The sequence below is a fragment of the Brugia malayi genome (genome assembly GCF_000002995.4).
Source record: "Brugia malayi strain FR3 genome assembly, contig: Bm_v4_ChrX_scaffold_001, whole genome shotgun sequence".
Lineage (NCBI taxonomy): Eukaryota > Metazoa > Nematoda > Chromadorea > Rhabditida > Onchocercidae > Brugia > Brugia malayi.
Window position 1 is genome coordinate 7,228,285 of NW_025062479.1, and position 19,682 is coordinate 7,247,966.

A 19,682-nucleotide genomic window follows, 5' to 3' on the forward strand; every position below is an offset into this window, starting at 1 on the left:
GGCAGTTATAACTTACCACGTATACTTCTTGTTAAATTAAACAGGTAATATGAAAGGACGGAATAGAGAAGTTATATATCGTATTGGCCTCTCATACCCCCTTTTTGTCAAAATCACTTATAGTGTCCTCTTTTTTTGCCATGATTGGATTCAATCAATACTATGATCGCCAAAGCTAGTTAATGGAAGCAGTAGTAACCGTCACAAGAATGACATTCAATATTCAGTTTCCTTTTCCCAAATCGTGAAAAGAAATATTACTTATACATTAAAGCTAACGGACAAAGTGCGATTTTGAGTGTTTCATTGATGATACGGACTGCATGAGAAAGTGGGAAGTTTATCAGAAATTGAAAGGAAAAAAGGAGCTTAAAGATGAAAAGTTGAAGTAGGAAGTGTTGCTTAAGCTATTTGGTTGTGTCTAGATTTTGCTTATGCTACTTTAAAATTCTTCACAAGAATTAGCGTTAAAATTACTTTCTAAAATATTATAAAACTTCATTTCAATAGCAAAACATTTGACTCAGGCTTTTTTCCTTGGAATTTGCATAAGCTGTTTTAAAATTTTTAGCAAAAATTGGCTTTTGTAGTCATGACTTTTTTTTTGTAGATTTTATCTGATTTCCCAATAGTCAAGTATTATCACCTCATTAATTTGCAGCTCTAACTTTTTTTACGGAATGATAAGTAGACTCTATTTTATAGAATAAGAAGCGTTGCTTGTTCTTTCTCGGACAGTGACTCCTCCTGCCTTGCAACCCTATTCCACGTTAGAAGAATCAGAAGTAAGCTCGTCAAAGCCCCCTTCTCAATTTAAGCTAGAGTCCTGCAGTAAGCTGAAAACTGTTCCCTACCTCCACTACACTTTAAATCTCAACGATCTCATTAATCTTTATCGTGTGAAGATATTGTCGACGACTGTTTTCTTTCGCCGTTCATGATAAATTCCAAAAAATATTTTTTAACGTTTCACTAATTTTCACGTCTTCCAATAGAGTTCTGTTTTAGAGAGCTTTCTTTTTCTCAAAAAAGAATCTTTTTCTTTCTATTTTACAAAAACTTTGCTATTCCATACTCTAGCATTCTAACAGGCTTAAATCAAAATAGGGATAAGCGTTAACAACTTCAATAGTGACTTTGACTGCACAATTATAAAAAGTTCAAACTAATAATTTTAATAACTTCGTTATTACTTATTAGCGAGAATGAGAATGAAAGTGTTTTAGAATACAAATAAAATAAATATCCGTAAACTAACTTATAAAGATCTCATCTTCTAGACAGTAACTAATATTGCTTCAGATAGGAATTATATTATCGGCGATGCAAAACGAGGAAAATGGCTCACATAAATTATTTGGTAATTGTAGACAGAAAAAATAATGGGATAGAAATTAATTATACGAATAACAAAGAAGAAACTATGTCAACGTGCAAGATATCACATATGCAAACAAAAGTTTTCAATGGGATCTATCTCGAAATATTTTCTAAAGGATACAATGAGAATTGTATAGTATTGTCTTTCCTTTTAGGTACCTCAGAAGATTACGACGTTGCTGGAATTTCAATTTTTAAAAATATGTCAAGTGGAACTTTCATGACAGTGTCCTCTTTCAACATATTGGCTCAGTCAGCATTTTCTAACTAACAGAATAAATTCTAAAGATTTCGCCAAAAAAATTCTTTGTGAGAGATCCTTGTTTTTTAACTTCATTCCGAAAACCTAACATTTCCTTGAAACATTTTTTTTTTTTTTAAGAACAAGAAATATTGGGTCTGTGTTTACTCTTTCAGTTCAAAAATTTGTATTCAACGAACTGATACCCTATCAAACTATGATAAATTATGGTGAAACCACAGTGCAGTTGAAAATAAAAGAAAATTTGAATTATCTACTCCGCAAATGCTTTGAGATGAATTGCGCTTATTTGGCATTAATTAAATTAGTGAACTATTATGTATTATTTTGCAACAAATTAATGTCATTTTTTGGCTTAGTAAAAGCAAAACTATAAATAGATATATAATCTTCAGTAGGGAGGAAAAGCAAAATAAAGTAATACGAATGTCAAGTTTATTTAGACTTGAAAAATAACTATGTAAATGAAGATCAAAAGTTGACAGATAGTTATTTTCAATGAAAATTAACTTTCTGAATGGCTATGAACTAATGAAGCACGCGGATTTTTGTGCGGATATTTTCATTTTCTACTACGACCAACGGAAATCACCCGATTTTGAAGTTAAAACTGACTCGATTCTTTAGTTAATAAGTGAAAACATATACAAAGTTAAGCATAACCTATTTGAATGCTCAGATTGAAGATATTTTTCCAGTTCGGGCAAAAAGTGCAAAACCATTAAACATGTATTTCTTTCATTTCATCCATTAATCATTCTATCTATTGCAAAAATACTTCTCCAATTAAGGTTTTAAAAGGTTCTCAATTCATTTTTAATAACTTAACAATATTATGAGCATGCCATTATGGTGTCCTTTCTTCTATTCAAATATGGTTATGTTACATACCAAATCAAACATATTTAAATGGAAAGAGAAAATAAATCTTTTAAGAGCAAAAAAGTTTTTGCATTTATCAAAAGTGAGACCGATAGCTATCAGCAAAAATGGGACTCATTAGGAACATTCATAATAGAACTGCTTTTCGAATATGTATCATTTCTCCGTCAGTTCACCTATTATTTTCTCTTATTAAGTCAATAAGTGTTTTAAAATTAATGAGAAATGATTTACTAATGAAAACTTTTTGAACATAAAAAAAAAACGAGTCATATACTAAGAGGTACTGATATGAGATGAAGTAAAATCAGCTGTCGTTTCAGATCATAAATATTTAAAATTAATATACTGCTTCTGTTTAATTCATTTTTATTCTTTTCTTTCATTTAATAATTATTTAATTGCAGCATTTTTAAAATTAATATGCTGTTTATTATAAGATACGATTTTTTAAATGATTCTACTGATAAAAATGACGAAAAATACTATGATTAAATACATATATTTCTCTACTAACTGTTTCGTTTTACAACGAATAAAAAGACTAAGCGGTTTCGAGTTAAAACTGATCAAACAGGATTTAAGATATTAATGTTAAGTAGAAATCATAAATAAAAGGTATTTTATAAAATAAAAAAAGGTCGCAAAAGATATTTTATTCCGACATAAGTTGGGTTTCAGAGTTTCGAAATATTATTCAAAAATGAAATTTGGTTCAACTACGAGCAATAAATTCTTTCATAATTTTTTTTTTCGAAATACCTCTTCAGAAACTGCTCACAGATCTTTCATTTAAGTGAAAAAAATATTGCAACTGGAATGAAGTTTTAACTCTATCTATATAGATTCCATACCTATAAAATGTTATAGATCCTAATATTTATCTTCGCGATCACTTTAAAACACTCATACCTCACTACCATTAATTTATAAAGATACCAAGAAAAACAGGAAAATCTAAAAACTGTCTTTGCAAAAGAATTATGTTTTTTCACATTAAATGCACATACAAACGTAATTCTCACTGCTATCGAGTAGTTGAACAATTTTAATATGATAACAACAAACTTCTAAAAATTTAAAAATGAGAGGTTTCTCAACTAGATTTTTTTATTGGGTACAGAGATTTACCGTGAAATTAGAAACATGAAATTTTTTCAGTTTAGCGTGCTCTGATTAAAATAGTATGAGTTCTTCCTTATTATTTTAGTCGTATTATTTCAGCAATGGAACTCAATGCTTTGTCACCATTCAAAAAACATGAAAATCACACATCTAATTAAGGAGTTGTAAATTAACTCCGATCAATCGTACCAGTAGTTTTTATTACAAATATGAGGAACAGATAATTTTTAAAGTAAATCAGTATCTTCTTTGCATTCAGATCTTATCTTTTTCTTTTGAAGAACACTGTTCCACTCCAAAACATCGACTCTAGTTGGCTCACATTAGTTTTCGATGGCCGTTTCACTATTCAGTGTTATTCTTCTCATTTTGAAAATCGCTAACTGTTAAATGTAAGCTCTACGTTGGCTAAAAGTAAATATAATGAAGTAAGTTTATTTTTTTCGAAAAAAAAAACATGTTACAGAATGTAAAAGATGGAAAAAAAATATGAATTGTGTCACATTTGTCAGATATAAAATCTTACACTTTCTGAACAACTAAATACCTGCTGTAATTTCCTCATTTATGTGACATAATAACTGGCCCTGAATTTGTGGATGGAATTATAAAACGGATATAATTCGTTTTCTACTTTTTTTGTTCTAGCGAAAGGGTACTTTACTTATAAGTACTGCGAATAAATGGCATTTCACATCCTCTACTCTGATACTGTAGCTAGCCTCTCAAGGAAATCCACCATATAGGATGGATGCAAACTGATTAATATGATCAAGATATTCTTAAGCAAATTCATTGCTGTAGAGAGTTGTATGTGATTAAAGCGATGAGTCTCATAGCTAAAAGTAACAACCAAAAGTGAAATATGTGATTTGAATGATTGCCATTAAACAAGTTTGTGAAAAAATTGAACTCCTGTTGATTCACACTTTAAATAATTATTTCAAAGAAATTCAAGCAAATAAGTTCAAAAAAATTGTTATAAAATACTGGTAAGAAATGAACTTCAGCTGAGAACTTATGATGAATGAATAGAGAACTGAAAAATTGAATAGGTAACTTTATAAAAGTAATTTAATTACCTGTATTGGATATTAGCAAACTAATTGAAGAGGAATTGTACAAGTATTAATTGATAGCATGAATTAACTGTTATTATTATGATCGATGAAATATGCCGAATGAAGTGTTTTATATATGATGGTCATTGATTTTTTACATATGATAGCCATTGACATGGAAATTAAATGGACATGCAGAGAATTCATAAATTAAAACCAATCCTAAAATGAATTTCAGCTAAACAACTGCAGACAGCACTGAAATTGAGCAGAATAAAAAAAATTTAAAGAATAAATAATATTCATGCTTAACTATCTTATTCCATCCACATTTTATATATTCCACCTTTTCCCCTTTCATCTTCATTAGCCTCTTTTCATCACTAGGTGACTTCGTTATGATCAAAGACAACCTGTCACTTAATCATTTGGTTTCCACTCGTGGTGCTTTCACTCATCACTCTCCTATTCATAAATGTATTTTCTGTTCCCATTTTCTCAAAAAAAAATTGCTTGCCTAATGTTGTTCAAGTCGATTTCTTGATAGTGTCAAGTACACGTAATTAGCATTTCTTCTAGATGGCTATTTTCCGACTTTTCAATTGTTCAATACTAAAGCTTCATTACAAAAGTTCGGCTAAAAGTTCTTCTTTCAAGGAACTAATTCCAGCTAGCACAATTCCTTACATATGCGTTCGAGATTAGTAGATATTAATTTCGTTATTTGAGTTTTTTTTTGAAACAAAATGTGGACAGTTTGAGAGAATTTTGGCTCAAGAATGAATAATATATTTCACTTGCAATGCTTATTTCACCGAGTTCAAAGCAACACTTAGAGATTTGACAAATAAGAAAGTAAAAAAGAAATTGATAATTTTACTTTTGTGGACAACAAATTATTTTGTGTTAATCCTTCGTCACTTAGAATTTTCAAACAAAATCGAAATATGCAATTTTCAAATGTGGAAAAAAATTTCTTCAACGTAATAATGGAGATATATTTGGCGTACCACTGCAGCCTATTTTTCTCGATATGTTACATAAGTGGCTGTCTATTTCTACTACTTTTTAGTAGTTTAAATACTAATTAAATTTATTACTTTGAGAGAGCACTGAGATCAAGAAAAAAAACTTTGGTTTTAAATAAAGGCAGGATATTCGTTATATATTGTTCCAAAATGAGTTGCAATTGAAATTTCGAAATTTTTTTTATATTCCGATTTATAAGAATTATTTGTTTTATTTTTATTCAATTTTTGAAGTTCATTTGAATATCAATAACTGAATTTCAATAGGGAAGTGCTAATTTTGAAACACGTTGTGGTCTTGCCAATAACAATCTCAGACCAAGGATAAAAGTTATAAAAGTTTAAAAGTAGTCACGGAGAAGATAATCCAAGTGAAACGAGATGTGGTACAAATGATAAAAGAAGATTCTTGAAGAGGAAGGAAGAATGGATGATGAAAAGTCCGAAGAGAAGAAAGGAACGGGACAGAACACTGGATTACAGGGTGTGATGAGTGAGGAAGGGGGAGTGCTGCTGAGTGTCCTGATGTCCAGATTGAAGCCAGATCCAGTGACGTAGCTGGTGTTGCACGGAAAACACAATCAGCCCCAATTCCACCCCCACTCTCACCTCCTCCACCTGCAGCTTATCTTCCAGATCACCATCTGACTCAAATACTGCAACACGAGACACCCCTTCTCTATAATGATGTGATGTAATAGGTGTGCAGAGCGGAGGGCTATTTTGGCACCCTCCTTCCCTCCCTCATTCTGTTAAGCAAAACATTGTTGTAAGGAAGCATCTGTTGCTTCGTAAAAGTAGGGGGAGAAAATGTGAGTTTAGGCGATCCTTGTGTCGTCGGTCACCATTTTGCCGTAATTCCATCAATCCGAAATATTTAGTGGCTGAATTCTCTTGCAGATATTTCTCTAATGTGCCACTCTGAATGTTCTGGAATTTCAAATTCAACGATATGTGGGGAGCGACATCCGCTTTCGCCGGAAATATTTTAACCATTCTCTATGAGGTGCCTGTCAATCTGCTTGTGTTCTCCTCCCACTGTTAATTTGCGGTTCAAAGATTTCCGAAGCAAAGACAGCCGAAATATGCTAAAAACATTTTAATTCGATTGTTCCTTTTGTAATAAAATAAGATGACGAGAAAATAAATCTCAAGAAGTTATAAGTCTAAGGAACGCTTAGGACTCTTGAGATTTGAAATCTTGGCGAGCTCTTGTTCTGCTGAAAGATTTAGCAAAACACAATTTCACACTTCATTGTGTAGTCAAATATAACCAAATATATATAATTAGTAGTTAGGAATTGTTATAAAGTGAGGAGAGGGAACTTCTTTTTAGAAAGAGCTGTTGGCATGGAAACTTTACTATTTGTTGGCAGTTAAATGCACAACAATTTTTTACGATACATTGTTTATTTTGAATCTGTTCCGCCTGTAAAGCAGCCCAAAATGTCTGTGACCTGTATGTCTGTCACTGTTTAAATTCCTGTCTCCGCATCTCTAGAATCTGTTGCATTTCACTGACTGCTTGTAAATTACATATAGGCATACGGTTCATTGACGGGCAGTGACTCTTGATGTCCTGCTATCGCAATTTTATGCACTGTACTCCGGATCCCATTCAGAATCCTCGGTGTTTTGAAAAGTTTCGGGATTCCTTTTTTATACAGATTAAGGGAAAGGTATGTATTACTGTGAACAGACTACAGAATTTACTTAAATTTCGTTTACAATATATATTTGCGATCTTATCACTGTTTCTCCAACAAACATGTCAACAGTGTCAACAACAATGCCATGATTTATTTGCACTGTCTGGTCGACAGAATGTAGTTGTTCCTCTGCTCTTGCTAACCGGTAAACATAGTAGTCAATGTTGATCATTGGTAATGTCTTACTGGATTTTCATTTTACAAGCATATTCAAATTTGTCCGATCTCTGTCACATATCTTTGATTGAAGAGCCCAGAAGTTGTTTTACTCATAATTTACAGTTGTATGAGAATCACTTTTATTATCTACGTAATATGCTTACAAAAAAGTACTGAAATCTTTGCTGTAACAAATTATTTGTTGTGTTTTAAATCTTTGTTAGATGTTATAAAAAGAATTATTTTATGGATGTTCCTTTATCTACTCATCTTTCCGTACAGTCTTCGTATAACACAAAAAAATTACTTGGATAACATCAATCTTGAAAACTTCTGAGTCTGAGAGGAATCAGAAAGATAAATAAATGGGATAAACGTCCTCTTTAGTTTTAGGATATCACAATTCATTTTCATTGAATTCATAATTTCTTCTATATGTTTGGAATGCAGACCCGCTCTAATACTTCATACAATATTTGGTTTCATCTCCAGCCCTACACTGCCAAAAGTGTAAGATGAGAGGCCAATTTGAAATATTAGAGGTATTCTGTGAGACATATTTCGCTATCTAAAACAAATACACGCTTTCGTCAAAACTTGAGTGTTTTAAAATACGGGGGAAGAATGCTTTCCATTCCAAGAATGATTCATAAACAACCAAATAACAGTTTCTCGTGGTCTCCGTGCCAGACACCACCAAAATTGTTGCTTTAAAGCGCATTTCCACAGTAAATCATCTCTTCTCTATTTGATGTTGCTGTCCGAATATATGTTGTACACATACTTTATGAGGATGTTTGTATGCACAAAATGCTGAGATGAGCGAGGTTGTGTTGTTTATGTATAGAAAGAAATTAATATCTGGTGAAGAGCGAAACTGATTCAAATCGGATCATAACAATCATTCATCGAAATGCATTTGTGTCAATGTGCGTGCTTCTAGCTGGCTGTGGGTTTATTGGCAAAAATTTTTAATGGAAACATATTGGTAGCGTAGCGAATTATGGACGTGATTAATACAGATGGAGGTTGTGCAGGCTTTATTACCAATCCTTCGCAAATCTGTTAGCGCTCGATATATATATATATTTGCACAGCGAGAGCCAAACGAAGTGATTATCGACAACGATCATCAAGTGATCAATCCTTCTTCCAAACTCTTCCTTATTTTTTCACATGTGAGCTGCTCCTGTAATTTTCGAAGCGTAGGAGTGAAATGCATTATATATATATATAACGATATAAGCACTACTTTCTTCGCCTTGCTTGAGGATGATTGTTTTCTACATCCACCACTTTTAATTACTTTTTTTTTATTTTTCTCTTTTCGGTCGCACTTCAACAATGATCCCTATATTGTATATCTAAGTTTTTTCTTTTTGCTTTAAAAAGTTCTGCTTTAATTTTATGAGTTATAACTTCACCAGTTGCACATCATCACCAATTATTCCTAGCATACATTTCAAAACTAGTGACAAGCTAATATCTTGTCGATTGTTAATCAATACATTTTCCATCGTCAGATTACATGTTTCTAACCACATTCAGCAGTGATCCAACACAGAGTTCTGTTTTGTCGAGGCATCAAAACATTATTGATTATCGTTATTAAACACTCGTTAAATAAGCTGGAGTTTAGTCGTTGATTGTCTAAACCAAGGCCAAATTCCCAATAACCTATTCTTTTCTTGTTCTCTCCCGCGACTCCTAAAAAATCTACCCAAAAAAGGTTAAACCAATTTCATCGTTTATATTCAACTAATACTAGAGATTAAATTGCCAAATAATGCATGTAGCTTCAAGAGAACTCTGTGCGTGATTACCAAGTTTTCAAAAAAAAGAAGATTAACTGAAAATATTAACATATTTTTTATAAGTTCACTTCCTGGAAATCTGTTTGAAAAGAAAGAGAACATGTCAGATAGTAAAATATTACATTTTGTTCTTTAGAAAAACACAATGTTAATTATCTGAAAATGTTTAAAAAATTTTTGAACGCACTTCTCTTGATTCTTTAAATTCACAACTTTTAAAATTCTTACAAGATATTACGAACAGTTCGAAAGACGATATTACTGCATTTATTTTCAAATTTGTTTCAATTCTTTTTTGGAATTTTAGCAGTGGATTTTTTTTTTCTGTTTCTAAATTTAAATTCAAAGAAATGAAACTGCATGCGTGATTTGTTGAAATTAGTGTTGCCTTGAGAGTTGAGAGTTATGATTTTTGTTCAACTTACATAAAATTATTAAATTACAAAATTTCAACTTACAAAATTATTAAAGTAATTCTTGTCTGACCAAAATAAATTTTGGAACATTTAGTGCAGTTCCAGTGCCTAACTGGACGAACATACATTACTATTGCATTTTTTAATGGATTTAAGAACTGAAGAAATGATGTCTGAAGACAGGTTAGGGCCTTTAGTGTAATTATGGAACCTGAAGTATACGAATTCAATTTATTTTTCACACTGCATGAACACCAACAAGAAACCAATCTGGTGAATGCGACAAAATTAAACACCGTATTTGACTGAATGTTTGTTGTCGGGTATTGTAGCATCCAAATCATCTGTCCTATTAAGAACAACTTCAATTACTCTGTCGCATTCTCCGTGCTATTTCAGTTTTAATTATAAGAAAACCTAATATCTTTTTTTCTGTGCAAAAGTGTTCAGTATTCTTTCAAAGATTTTTTCATTCTTTCTTTATGTTTTGTTAAGTGATCCTATAAACAAATGATTTCAAATTCCCACATGTTAAAATTTCGATTTACTTTATTTTATGTTTTTATTCCATTCTTTAAACGCAAACAAATTTTTAGACGAGCATTTTGCATTAATATAAAAATCGTTAAAATCGAAAGGTTTTATAACTTTAGTGATAATCTGATTTCAAATTGTTAATAATATTCTCGTCTTGATTGTATCAGACTTACGAAAATTTTAGAATATTAATGGTGCATTAAACAGGATAATTGGTCCCCTGCATATTTTAAAATGCGTCATGCATTTTCATCAACAAGCAATTGCTGTAACAGCGCATTCAAAGCCGTCCGCTCTAATCACATGCATTGTCTCACATATATGAATAAAAAAGATCTGGAACAACGCGACATCAGTGGACAAACACCGCTTCATGTGGCTGCCAAACTTGGCTTTTTGCAAGCTATCGAGTATGTTTGTTTTTCTTCCCTTTAATTTTCAAAGTAATGAAACAAAAGCACTAAATATTACTGTTGTCTTGTGATATTTAGTTTACTGCAACACGAAGCACCAGCAACACAAGATGCTGTATCAATCTTCGGAGAGAATCCGGCTCTTGTCGCTGCAGGTGAAGGGCAGACGCTAAGCGTTGAATTACTGTTCAGTGGAAATTCGAAACATGTCTCTGCTCGGGCACAACAGCGAGATATCAATGGTACTACGGTGTTAATGGCTGCTGTTGCACGAGGAAACAATGACCTGGCTTTGTGGCTTCTGAAACGATTCGGAAAAAAATTGGCAATGTTACCTAACAACTTCCGTATGCTACCGCTGCATGTCGCTGCTGCAAATGGTGTGCAACACTGCCTTTACCTTTACGGATAACGTTTTATTCATTGCTGACCATCAATGATGGTAACCTTCAAGTAATCATCATATCAGTGGTTCAACTCCCACGCGCATACCAGTTTAGTTTGTCATTTTTAGTGTCATAACTGAGAATATCAAAGCTTAATGAGCTTAATAAGATTTTTATTAAAATAGCATTCATTTTTCAATTTAGTATGAAGTATTCCTTTCACACAACTTTAGTTTTACAAATAGCAAACAAAATTTTGATGCATCATGGCATTATCGTATCGGATTGTAACGCAGCAGTGTCCTAACTTTCATAGAATCAGCCATTCTATTAATCTTAAAAATGAACGACATGCGCATCAGCAGTTTTGTAAATGTATTTTTCCTTTTAAGAAATTGTAAACAAATTTTTGAAAAATTGTAGGTAATATTGAATTTATTCGTAATGCAATCAAATACGATCGACGTATGGTTAATTTCAGAGATCAGTTCGGTAATCTTTGTTTTCTTGAATCTGTTTTCTAGAAAATTAAATTAGTATATATATATATATATGCTTTTTTTTTTCGGTAGGTGTAACTGATTAAGGTGAGATAAACATAAATTGGAATTTCTTGTCATGCACAATTTATTACTACTATGTAAAAAGAGATGGATATTATTGTGTGATGATCAGTGACAGAAATAATAATGTAATGCTGCAGGTTGTACACCAGTATTCTATGCAATTCAAGGAGGATGTTTTAATTGTGTTAGACTTTTGATTGAAAAAGGTGGTGCAGATATTTGTATAGTATCAGATAAAGGACAGTCACTGCTGCATGTTGCATGCCTTGCTGGCCATGCGCATATTGTTCGATGGATAGTAAATCGTTCTGCAGCTAATGTTATTTTATGGACAACTAAAGATAACGCTAATGCCATACATTGCGCTTCATGTAAGCCTAAAATAATTAAGTTAAATCTTCCAAAAACTTCAGAAACTTTTCAGTTAAATCTCCCAAAGACTTTTCAGAAATGAAGCTTATTTAAAATAATATAAGGCGAAGAATATTTATAGAAATTTCTTTATGTAACTGAGGAACAAAATCTTATGTGTTAACAGCCTCAAATACTTTTCCTTTGAATTGTAAATTCGACGACAGTAATTCAAGTGGAGAAGTGGAAAGAGTTCTTTTTGTGTAATAAAACTTTCCCAGATAGTTTGAAGACTGAAAATGTAGCAGAACTTTGACCAGTCATGTTGTTTTTGGAAATCTATTTTCGAAACTTGCACAGCAGTTTTCTTTCCCTTTAGATAGTGGGAGCGTTGCTGCACTTTATATTTTACTTCATACTGTATCTTATAAACGACGACGGCAGATACTTGCGTTGCGAGATTCCCGTGGTAACACTCCGCTTCATCTTACAGCTATCAATAATCACACTGATGCTGCACAGTATTTGGTTAGTTTTAAAACCATTATGTAAATGTATCTTGTAATTTACGAAATGTGTCTTTTAACATAATCAAGGAGTTCAATTGTGATTTTGATGTAAGACATCTTAGATAAAGCAATAAATATTTAAATATCTAAGCAATAAATATTGGAACTGCTAAGGTATAGTAGTTGTGATTATTTAGCTAAGAAACAGACTCCTTTTGGTAAGCATAATTATAAGACTTTGCTGACCATCATGAGCGATAGCACTGCTGTGAAAGCAGTGGGAATAATCGAACAGTTATATGTTAGAGTCCCATCGGCTTCATTAATTTCACTCTGTTTGTCAGTGGTTGATAACTTTAGGATGATTTTTTTTTTTTTTTTCAGTTGGAAAATGGTGCCGAACCCCGACTGCTCAATAATGGAGGACAAACAGCTGAAACAATTGCATACATACAGAAAAATTATCAACTCGCAAAACTTTTGTCGTACTGGAAAGGTATTTGGCCTTGGTTTATGTGGAAAGCTTTTAAAAGTACAAATTATTGAATATGTGTTGGAAAGCCCGTATAAATTCACTGTCTAATGGACACAATAAAATCACCTAATAAAAACAATAAAAATCAATTGGTTTAAGAACGAAAACATAAAAGAAAGGAATGGTTCACACCGTTAGCCACAAATGATATATCGCATGTAAACAACGTCTATTCGTCTGATTACTGGAGTACCTCAAAAACCTCAAACTACACTATGCCGAATAGTTCAAGTCACATTGTGCCAATCAATATTGCCGAATCATCGTCATTACAACAAAATATCGCCTCGAAATATTCATCGAAAGATAACTTCACTATCACGGATCCAATGTAAGTCCAAGCTTGTTCTGCTTTAATTTCAAACATACGTATTATAAGAATATCTGCATGTGTAATTTGGCTTTTTGTGTGATTAAACTGCATTTATTATAAACACAGTGAAGCGATAATGGGTGAACTGCGTCCAATAACGTACGTTGCATCGGATGAAGGTGGTCGAATTTTTGAGGATCTTTCAATTCAGACCGATCGTGACTCCTTGCGAATTGCAACAAAGGTTACACTGTGTTTCTTTTATGAATGATATGGAATATAATTTCTTAAAAGCTTAAGCACTTAGATTACCAATTGAAAAATGGCTTATTGTGATAACTTGTAAACAGCGGTGGTTGCATTGACATGCTTCCATGCAGCCAAGTTTTGAAATAAACGCCACATATTTTACACATTAAGAGATACTCGCGATAAGACTTTTCCTCAATTAACAAATGAGGAAAAATAAGCGAAAGAGACCCTTTCGAGATCCTCACTGAACACTGTTTATCACTTATCAGTTAAAATGTAAGCAGGAGCCTTAGAGCAGGTTCTGGATGAGGACGAGTGGCGAGAAAGCCTGGCAGCAGTCGCACAAATTGACAGAGTCCTGCAAGAAATTGATGCTTAAACCGATTGGCAACATTAAGTCCAAAGTCTCCATTTCTTCGATGTTTCAACAGATCTTGAAAACTGAATGTATCCCACAAAATACATGCATCCCATACTCCCCTTGGCTCATATCTTCATTCTTCCCCGTCCATTACTTAGCAACTTTCTAAAACATCGAGGAATCAGATAAGAAACACTGGTTCTAACTCCCCGATGATACTGATACTTGTTTTATTATCTTTCGATGTATACATATCTCAGGGATTCAATCCAATTCAAAAGCTTTTGTTAATATATGTTCAATTTCTGACACCGAGATGAATATGGTTTTTGGTTGTTCACTTTATAAAAGATAAATTTTTGGGTTCCTAAAAAAGTTTTGCAGATTAATCCCCTAAACCTCCACTTCCCCCACTAGTCTTCAAATGTATTTGCTCAATTTGTTTTTTTGAGCCGTATATTGCCTGTTAGTTAATTTATCAATACCGTACTGTTACTCTGTTCCATTCCTCATTAAGTAATCTTCACCATATTATAATGATCGTTAAAATTTCAGTAAATTGTACTTAACTGACACAACAATATGGGAATTATTACAGTAAAATAGATCATATCCTTTGCAGTGCTGCCAATGTATATGATGCTGAAACATCTGTTCCCAAAACACCTTTAACAACATATTAAAAAATAAAGATAAAAGTTTTAGTACATTCACAAATAGTTATTGCAAATACATTTACAACTTTCTGTAAGAAAAAAAAAAAAATTATGAGCTACATGCAACAAGTATTTGAGTGTTCATATAAATCTCAAACCACCTTTTTCAGGGGTCTTTTCTGCCGACAATTTCCCCACACAGAAGGTTTTTTCAACACTTTGGTTATTTCCCTTGCACCTCGTCTAACTTCTTTCCTTTCTGTTAAATGTTGCTTTTCTCTTTTTACCAAAGATTCCTTTTTTGCAGCCAACCGACATGTTTTCATTTTAAATGTCACTTGCAGTCCACCAAATGGTACGCATTGTTCACTTCCGCCAACATCTCCGCCAATATCTAATAAATCTCTGCGTTTCATATCCATCGTCCCAGCTTCCACCTTAAAAAGATCTATTTAGTTCACAGTTCTATTTTTTAGTGCTATATCATCTATTTCATTCGTCTCTCTGAGTAAAGAAAAAATCTGAATGCTTCGATGCTTTGCCAAATTACAAAAATAAAAGACAAGAGTGAACTTGAGCAAAAAAATGAAACAGCATTTTTTCTCCATTCTTACCTTCTGTTTTAAGCATTGTACAATGTCTTCATCGATATCTGATTCAATTAAGTCGAAACCTTTTGGCTTCACAGTTTTTGGTTTCTTTAGCATTGCTGATTGCATTTCATCATCATCACTATTTTCATTATCATTGATCATCTAAAAGAGAAATTGTGAAGATCGGTCAATTTACTTTAACCTGTAAGCACTGGAGAGACGCTGATTCAGACAATCTATTTATTACAGATTTTCAATTAAATGAACTTACAGATAATTCTTCTGCTGCACCTCTTTCATATCTCTCATCATCAATTTCAATAAGACTTTCGTCATTACTCCTGCTGCTATCGCTGCTTGTACTTTCATCGATGTCCAGATCTTCTGTACTCTACATTTCTGATTAAATAAATATTAATTTCTAGAGTAATAATTACTCTAGTTACCTTGTTATATATATATTACCACCTTCTTTTCTCGACAATTTTTGTCGTTCTCCGTCCAAAGAACATGACTATCAAATTATAACAAAATTGTCCTACAAGAGTAATGGATGTGAGATCAACTCTCGTTTATCCAATTATATGAAATAAAGCATACCTCAAACTTCAAACTTGGTTGGATTAAATTAAATCTATAATTTGTTTTAAAAGCAAGGAAAAATACCTTGTTGCTGTTGCTGTTTGTATTACCACCTTCTTTTTTTGACAGTTTTTGTTGTTCTCCCCCCAGTTTTTTCATAGCTGTGAGAAGCAGTTGAAACTGTTCGCTGTTTTCATCAACTTGAAAATCAGGATTTGTGAACAGAGAGCCAAAGCGTTTGTCTGACAATATGGAAGCCGCATCCTTGTTCTAAAGGAGATATCGATATCGTAGCAACACGTACATCACTAGCTGATATTTCAAAAACTGGAAATGGGCTTATTCATTCCCTCCCCATATTTAATAAAGAAAACCTTTTTATTTTTCCTTCCATCTGCGTTTTTCATTCCCTCCGTCAAAGCTAACAACTTTGAAGCCAGTTCTTTATTTATGCCTGGTAATTTCGGCTTTCCTGGTTTACTGTTTGCAGTTGACAAGGAACGTTCTTCATCAATTTTCTCCATTATCTGTAAACATAAGAAAAATTAAAAAATGAAAATACAAACTCATATTTTGCAGAATTACACTACATTAAAATATCTGTCTGCGCCTTGTTAAGAACAACAAAGAATAGTGAAGGGAATTCGAAAGCATATATTCTCTATGACGAGATGAAATTATATGTACATTACCTTTCTCTGCTTATAATTTTCATATGCTAATGGTTGAATAAATGTCTTCGCTTTATTGTATAATCGGGTATCAATAAAATATCCATGCATATATGCACGCAGAAGGCTAGTTCCAATGAGGTGTAATAAACCGACTTCTTCAAGTTGCTCTTTCGTAACAAACTTATAATCATCATACACTAAAAAAAGTTCACCAATAATAACTAATAAAAATTGATGAAAATGATGCTGTACAGAAAGTTTCAAAACAAAATACTCTGCAGATCTGCCACAAAAGCAAGTAAAAGAAAAAAAAAAGAATTTCAATGTCAGAAATCACAAAAAAAAAAAAAAAACATGAGGAGAGGTTACATGGAATGACAATTGTATATATACCTGTAGGCTGTTCCGTTTCTTCTAATTCTTCCGTGACTGTCTCAAGATATGAACACCATTTAGGAGCAGTACCAATAGCCGGAACAAAATATTGCAACATTTTAGGAGCTTCATTAGCAAAAAATAAAAGTCCTGAAAATTGTATGCATAAGAATTTTTTTGGTAAAACTATAGTGCAATAAAATCAGAGGAAGCTGCTATGGAGATTGGCAGAAACGGTGTATATCTGTTAAAATTATTAGTTTACATCTATGTAAATAATTCACCAGAGTCAGGATATCGACAGAAGTCGCTTAGATTAGACCCGGGTTCGATTGCTGCAAACGGTTTGCCACCTGTTCCTTCCCATATTTTCAGTAAGCGCATATCCATACTTAACACAAGATTGTGCTCCGGCACAAAATCAATTTTGTTTACTGGCAAACTAGTTTGATGATCCTTGATGAGCAGAGGTTTGTTAGACCGGATATCAAATAGTAAAACCTGCAAAGACGGTCCAAGGAAATAGAAACTAATTGATTATAACAGGAGGAAAGTAAATTCAAAAACTTGCATGGCCAGTACTCGTTCCGACTCCAAGATGAAGCGCATTTTTGAAGCACACCGAAGTCACTGTCGGCAGTTTGCTGAAAACATTTGATATTGCGTAGAAGTGGAAAGCAAACGAAAAGCATGAACTATTCATCATAATAAACAATTAGTTAGTGCAGCTGAAAGTGCAAGTTGTTGATGAAAATCGGAAAACTTGAAATTACCTGTTATTTGTTTGAAAACGTAAAGCACAGTCAAGAATGGCACATCGATCTGCATCTCTGTGGTCCCAAGCTTCAATTCGACCATCATTTGTCCCACAAATAAACAAATGATGATCTCTGTTGAACTCACAGCATGTCAGTGACGAAGAAGAAGTCATTAGAGGTGCCAAAAACTTTCCCTCTTCCAAATTTAGACGGAAAATTTCGCTGCTGCAATTATCATAGCTTTCATGAAATTCAATATTATTAGTTTTTTATCTATAAACACCTCATTTCTATAAGAGTTTGTTTAGTTAATCATCGTAGATCCAACATTCTAAAAAAGCAAACGTGATTATAACCTACTGTTTAAAGAATCAGTAAAAACAAAAGGACATCAATAACTTTACTGGGAGGGAATGTAAGGGAAAAGTGTTTTTGATATATTGGCTTTCTTTCAAATCATGCGTAGAGAAGGCCTACATCGAACATTGATCCCTTAATTGGAGAAAACTAATGTAGTGAAGGAAAAGTGTAAATAAAATAATTTTTTTTGAAATTCAGTTAATAAATATCATATTTAACTGAGAAATAATGTTACGGAATATAAAAAATGTTGTAGCCTATGGAGTAACTTTTACTAAATCCCATAAAAGACATTAGAAAAAAAAATACTATTAAAAAAAATATTGACGGAAATATGTTTAACTTACCCATTCCCCACAATGTAGAGGTCACTTACTTCATGACAAAAAGCCATATCATGACCAAATTTCGGTATCCTCATCCTAAAATATCTTCCATAAGCCACATGTACCTCGACATATCGCTCTTCCTCCAACAGTACGAACTAAAAGAAAAGAACTGTTTTAACCCACCTACAATATCTGGTAATCATAGTTACTTTACGAAGCCTTTTCAATGAAACAAACTTCCACAAAAATGTTTTAACATTAAAAAAGTTAACATGATACCCATAGTACTGCCAAATTAAAATGTTAAAAAGGAACAAATAGCCGCACATCCAGCATATCATTATTACGAGATAATCCTGCTTTTTATTCCGCCATTTTATGGTCAACAAAATATCAAAAAATGTAGTCTACTTTGGAATAATCTTCACTAAGAACAGCCATTTTCACAACATCCGCGTCGAGACCGCGCGAAAACTTCAGCGACAGATCACTTACATCAAAACACTTAAGAAGAGGTCTGTAGGTACCTAAAAATATAAACGGCATGTTGACTAACAAGAAAAATATTGTTCTCAGTAGTTTAAGTTTCGTGTGCAACTGAAAAGTGGTAGTTGAACTCAACATTCCGCTATTCCTAAATAATAAGGTCACTTACACCATCAATATGTAAGAAGTAAATTGAAAGAACAATATTATAAAGATTGAATCGTCATACCCGTAGCAAATATATAGCGTCCATCAGGAGATACCGTGACAGTATTGCTGATGTCGGGCATGTCAAAATCTTGTATCAGTTGTATCCTTCTCCTCAAATCTGCAAAAAATTAGATGGCCAAACTTTGGTGGCCACTTTATATATGTGAAAACGCAAAAAGTTTACAAAGTTTTCCGGCATTCAAACCTATATCTTTTTGTTCCAGTTTTCGCCTTTTTCGATCTGTAATCCACTCTGGGACTGACTTGCCTGCGCTTAAATTGTAGATCTTGATATCATTAGTAGAAAGAATTTGCATTTTGAACCAGTACCTAGAAATAAGGCAAATATATTCCGTCAAAGGTATATGTGTATGTAACCATACTTGAAATGGAGCTAATTGGTACTGAGAGGTAGGTTATTCTCATGTATCTCACACTAAGTCTGGTCAGTTATTTAGGCCTCTTAGCAAAGATCCATTCTATGTATCACTGGGCGTAAAGCATGCTAAAAGAGCTTAGTTAGGCGAACATTAGGCTACACAAGGAAGGTAGTGTATACGAGTAAACGAAAATAACCAACACCAGCATGGACGACCCTTA

The 19,682-nt window shown here is 32.9% G+C and overlaps 2 protein-coding genes across 2 annotated transcripts; one reads left to right on the plus strand and one right to left on the minus strand.

Annotated features, from left to right (window-relative positions):
* Positions 1–8,628: 8,628 nt before the first annotated feature.
* Bm7550 (Uncharacterized protein) lies at positions 8,629–14,077 on the plus strand (the record flags this gene model as incomplete). The annotated part of the gene is made up of 10 exons (XM_001899014.2): positions 8,629–8,784; positions 10,581–10,783; positions 10,865–11,166; positions 11,596–11,664; positions 11,876–12,109; positions 12,469–12,617; positions 12,983–13,094; positions 13,233–13,464; positions 13,573–13,690; positions 13,997–14,077. 10 exons carry the CDS (start codon positions 8,629–8,631, stop codon positions 14,075–14,077), a joined length of 1,656 nt encoding a protein of 551 aa, XP_001899049.2.
* Positions 14,078–14,867: 790 nt separating this feature from the next.
* Positions 14,868–19,399, minus strand: Bma-nol-10 (Uncharacterized protein; the record flags this gene model as incomplete). The annotated part of the gene is made up of 14 exons (XM_043073963.1): positions 14,868–15,152; positions 15,330–15,470; positions 15,580–15,699; positions 15,975–16,160; positions 16,265–16,417; positions 16,583–16,761; positions 16,958–17,089; positions 17,224–17,440; positions 17,532–17,583; positions 17,713–17,922; positions 18,405–18,541; positions 18,798–18,913; positions 19,102–19,200; positions 19,288–19,399. The coding sequence occupies 14 exons, from the start codon at positions 19,397–19,399 to the stop codon at positions 14,868–14,870; spliced, it is 2,139 nt and encodes a 712-aa protein (XP_042929897.1).
* Positions 19,400–19,682: the final 283 nt, after the last annotated feature.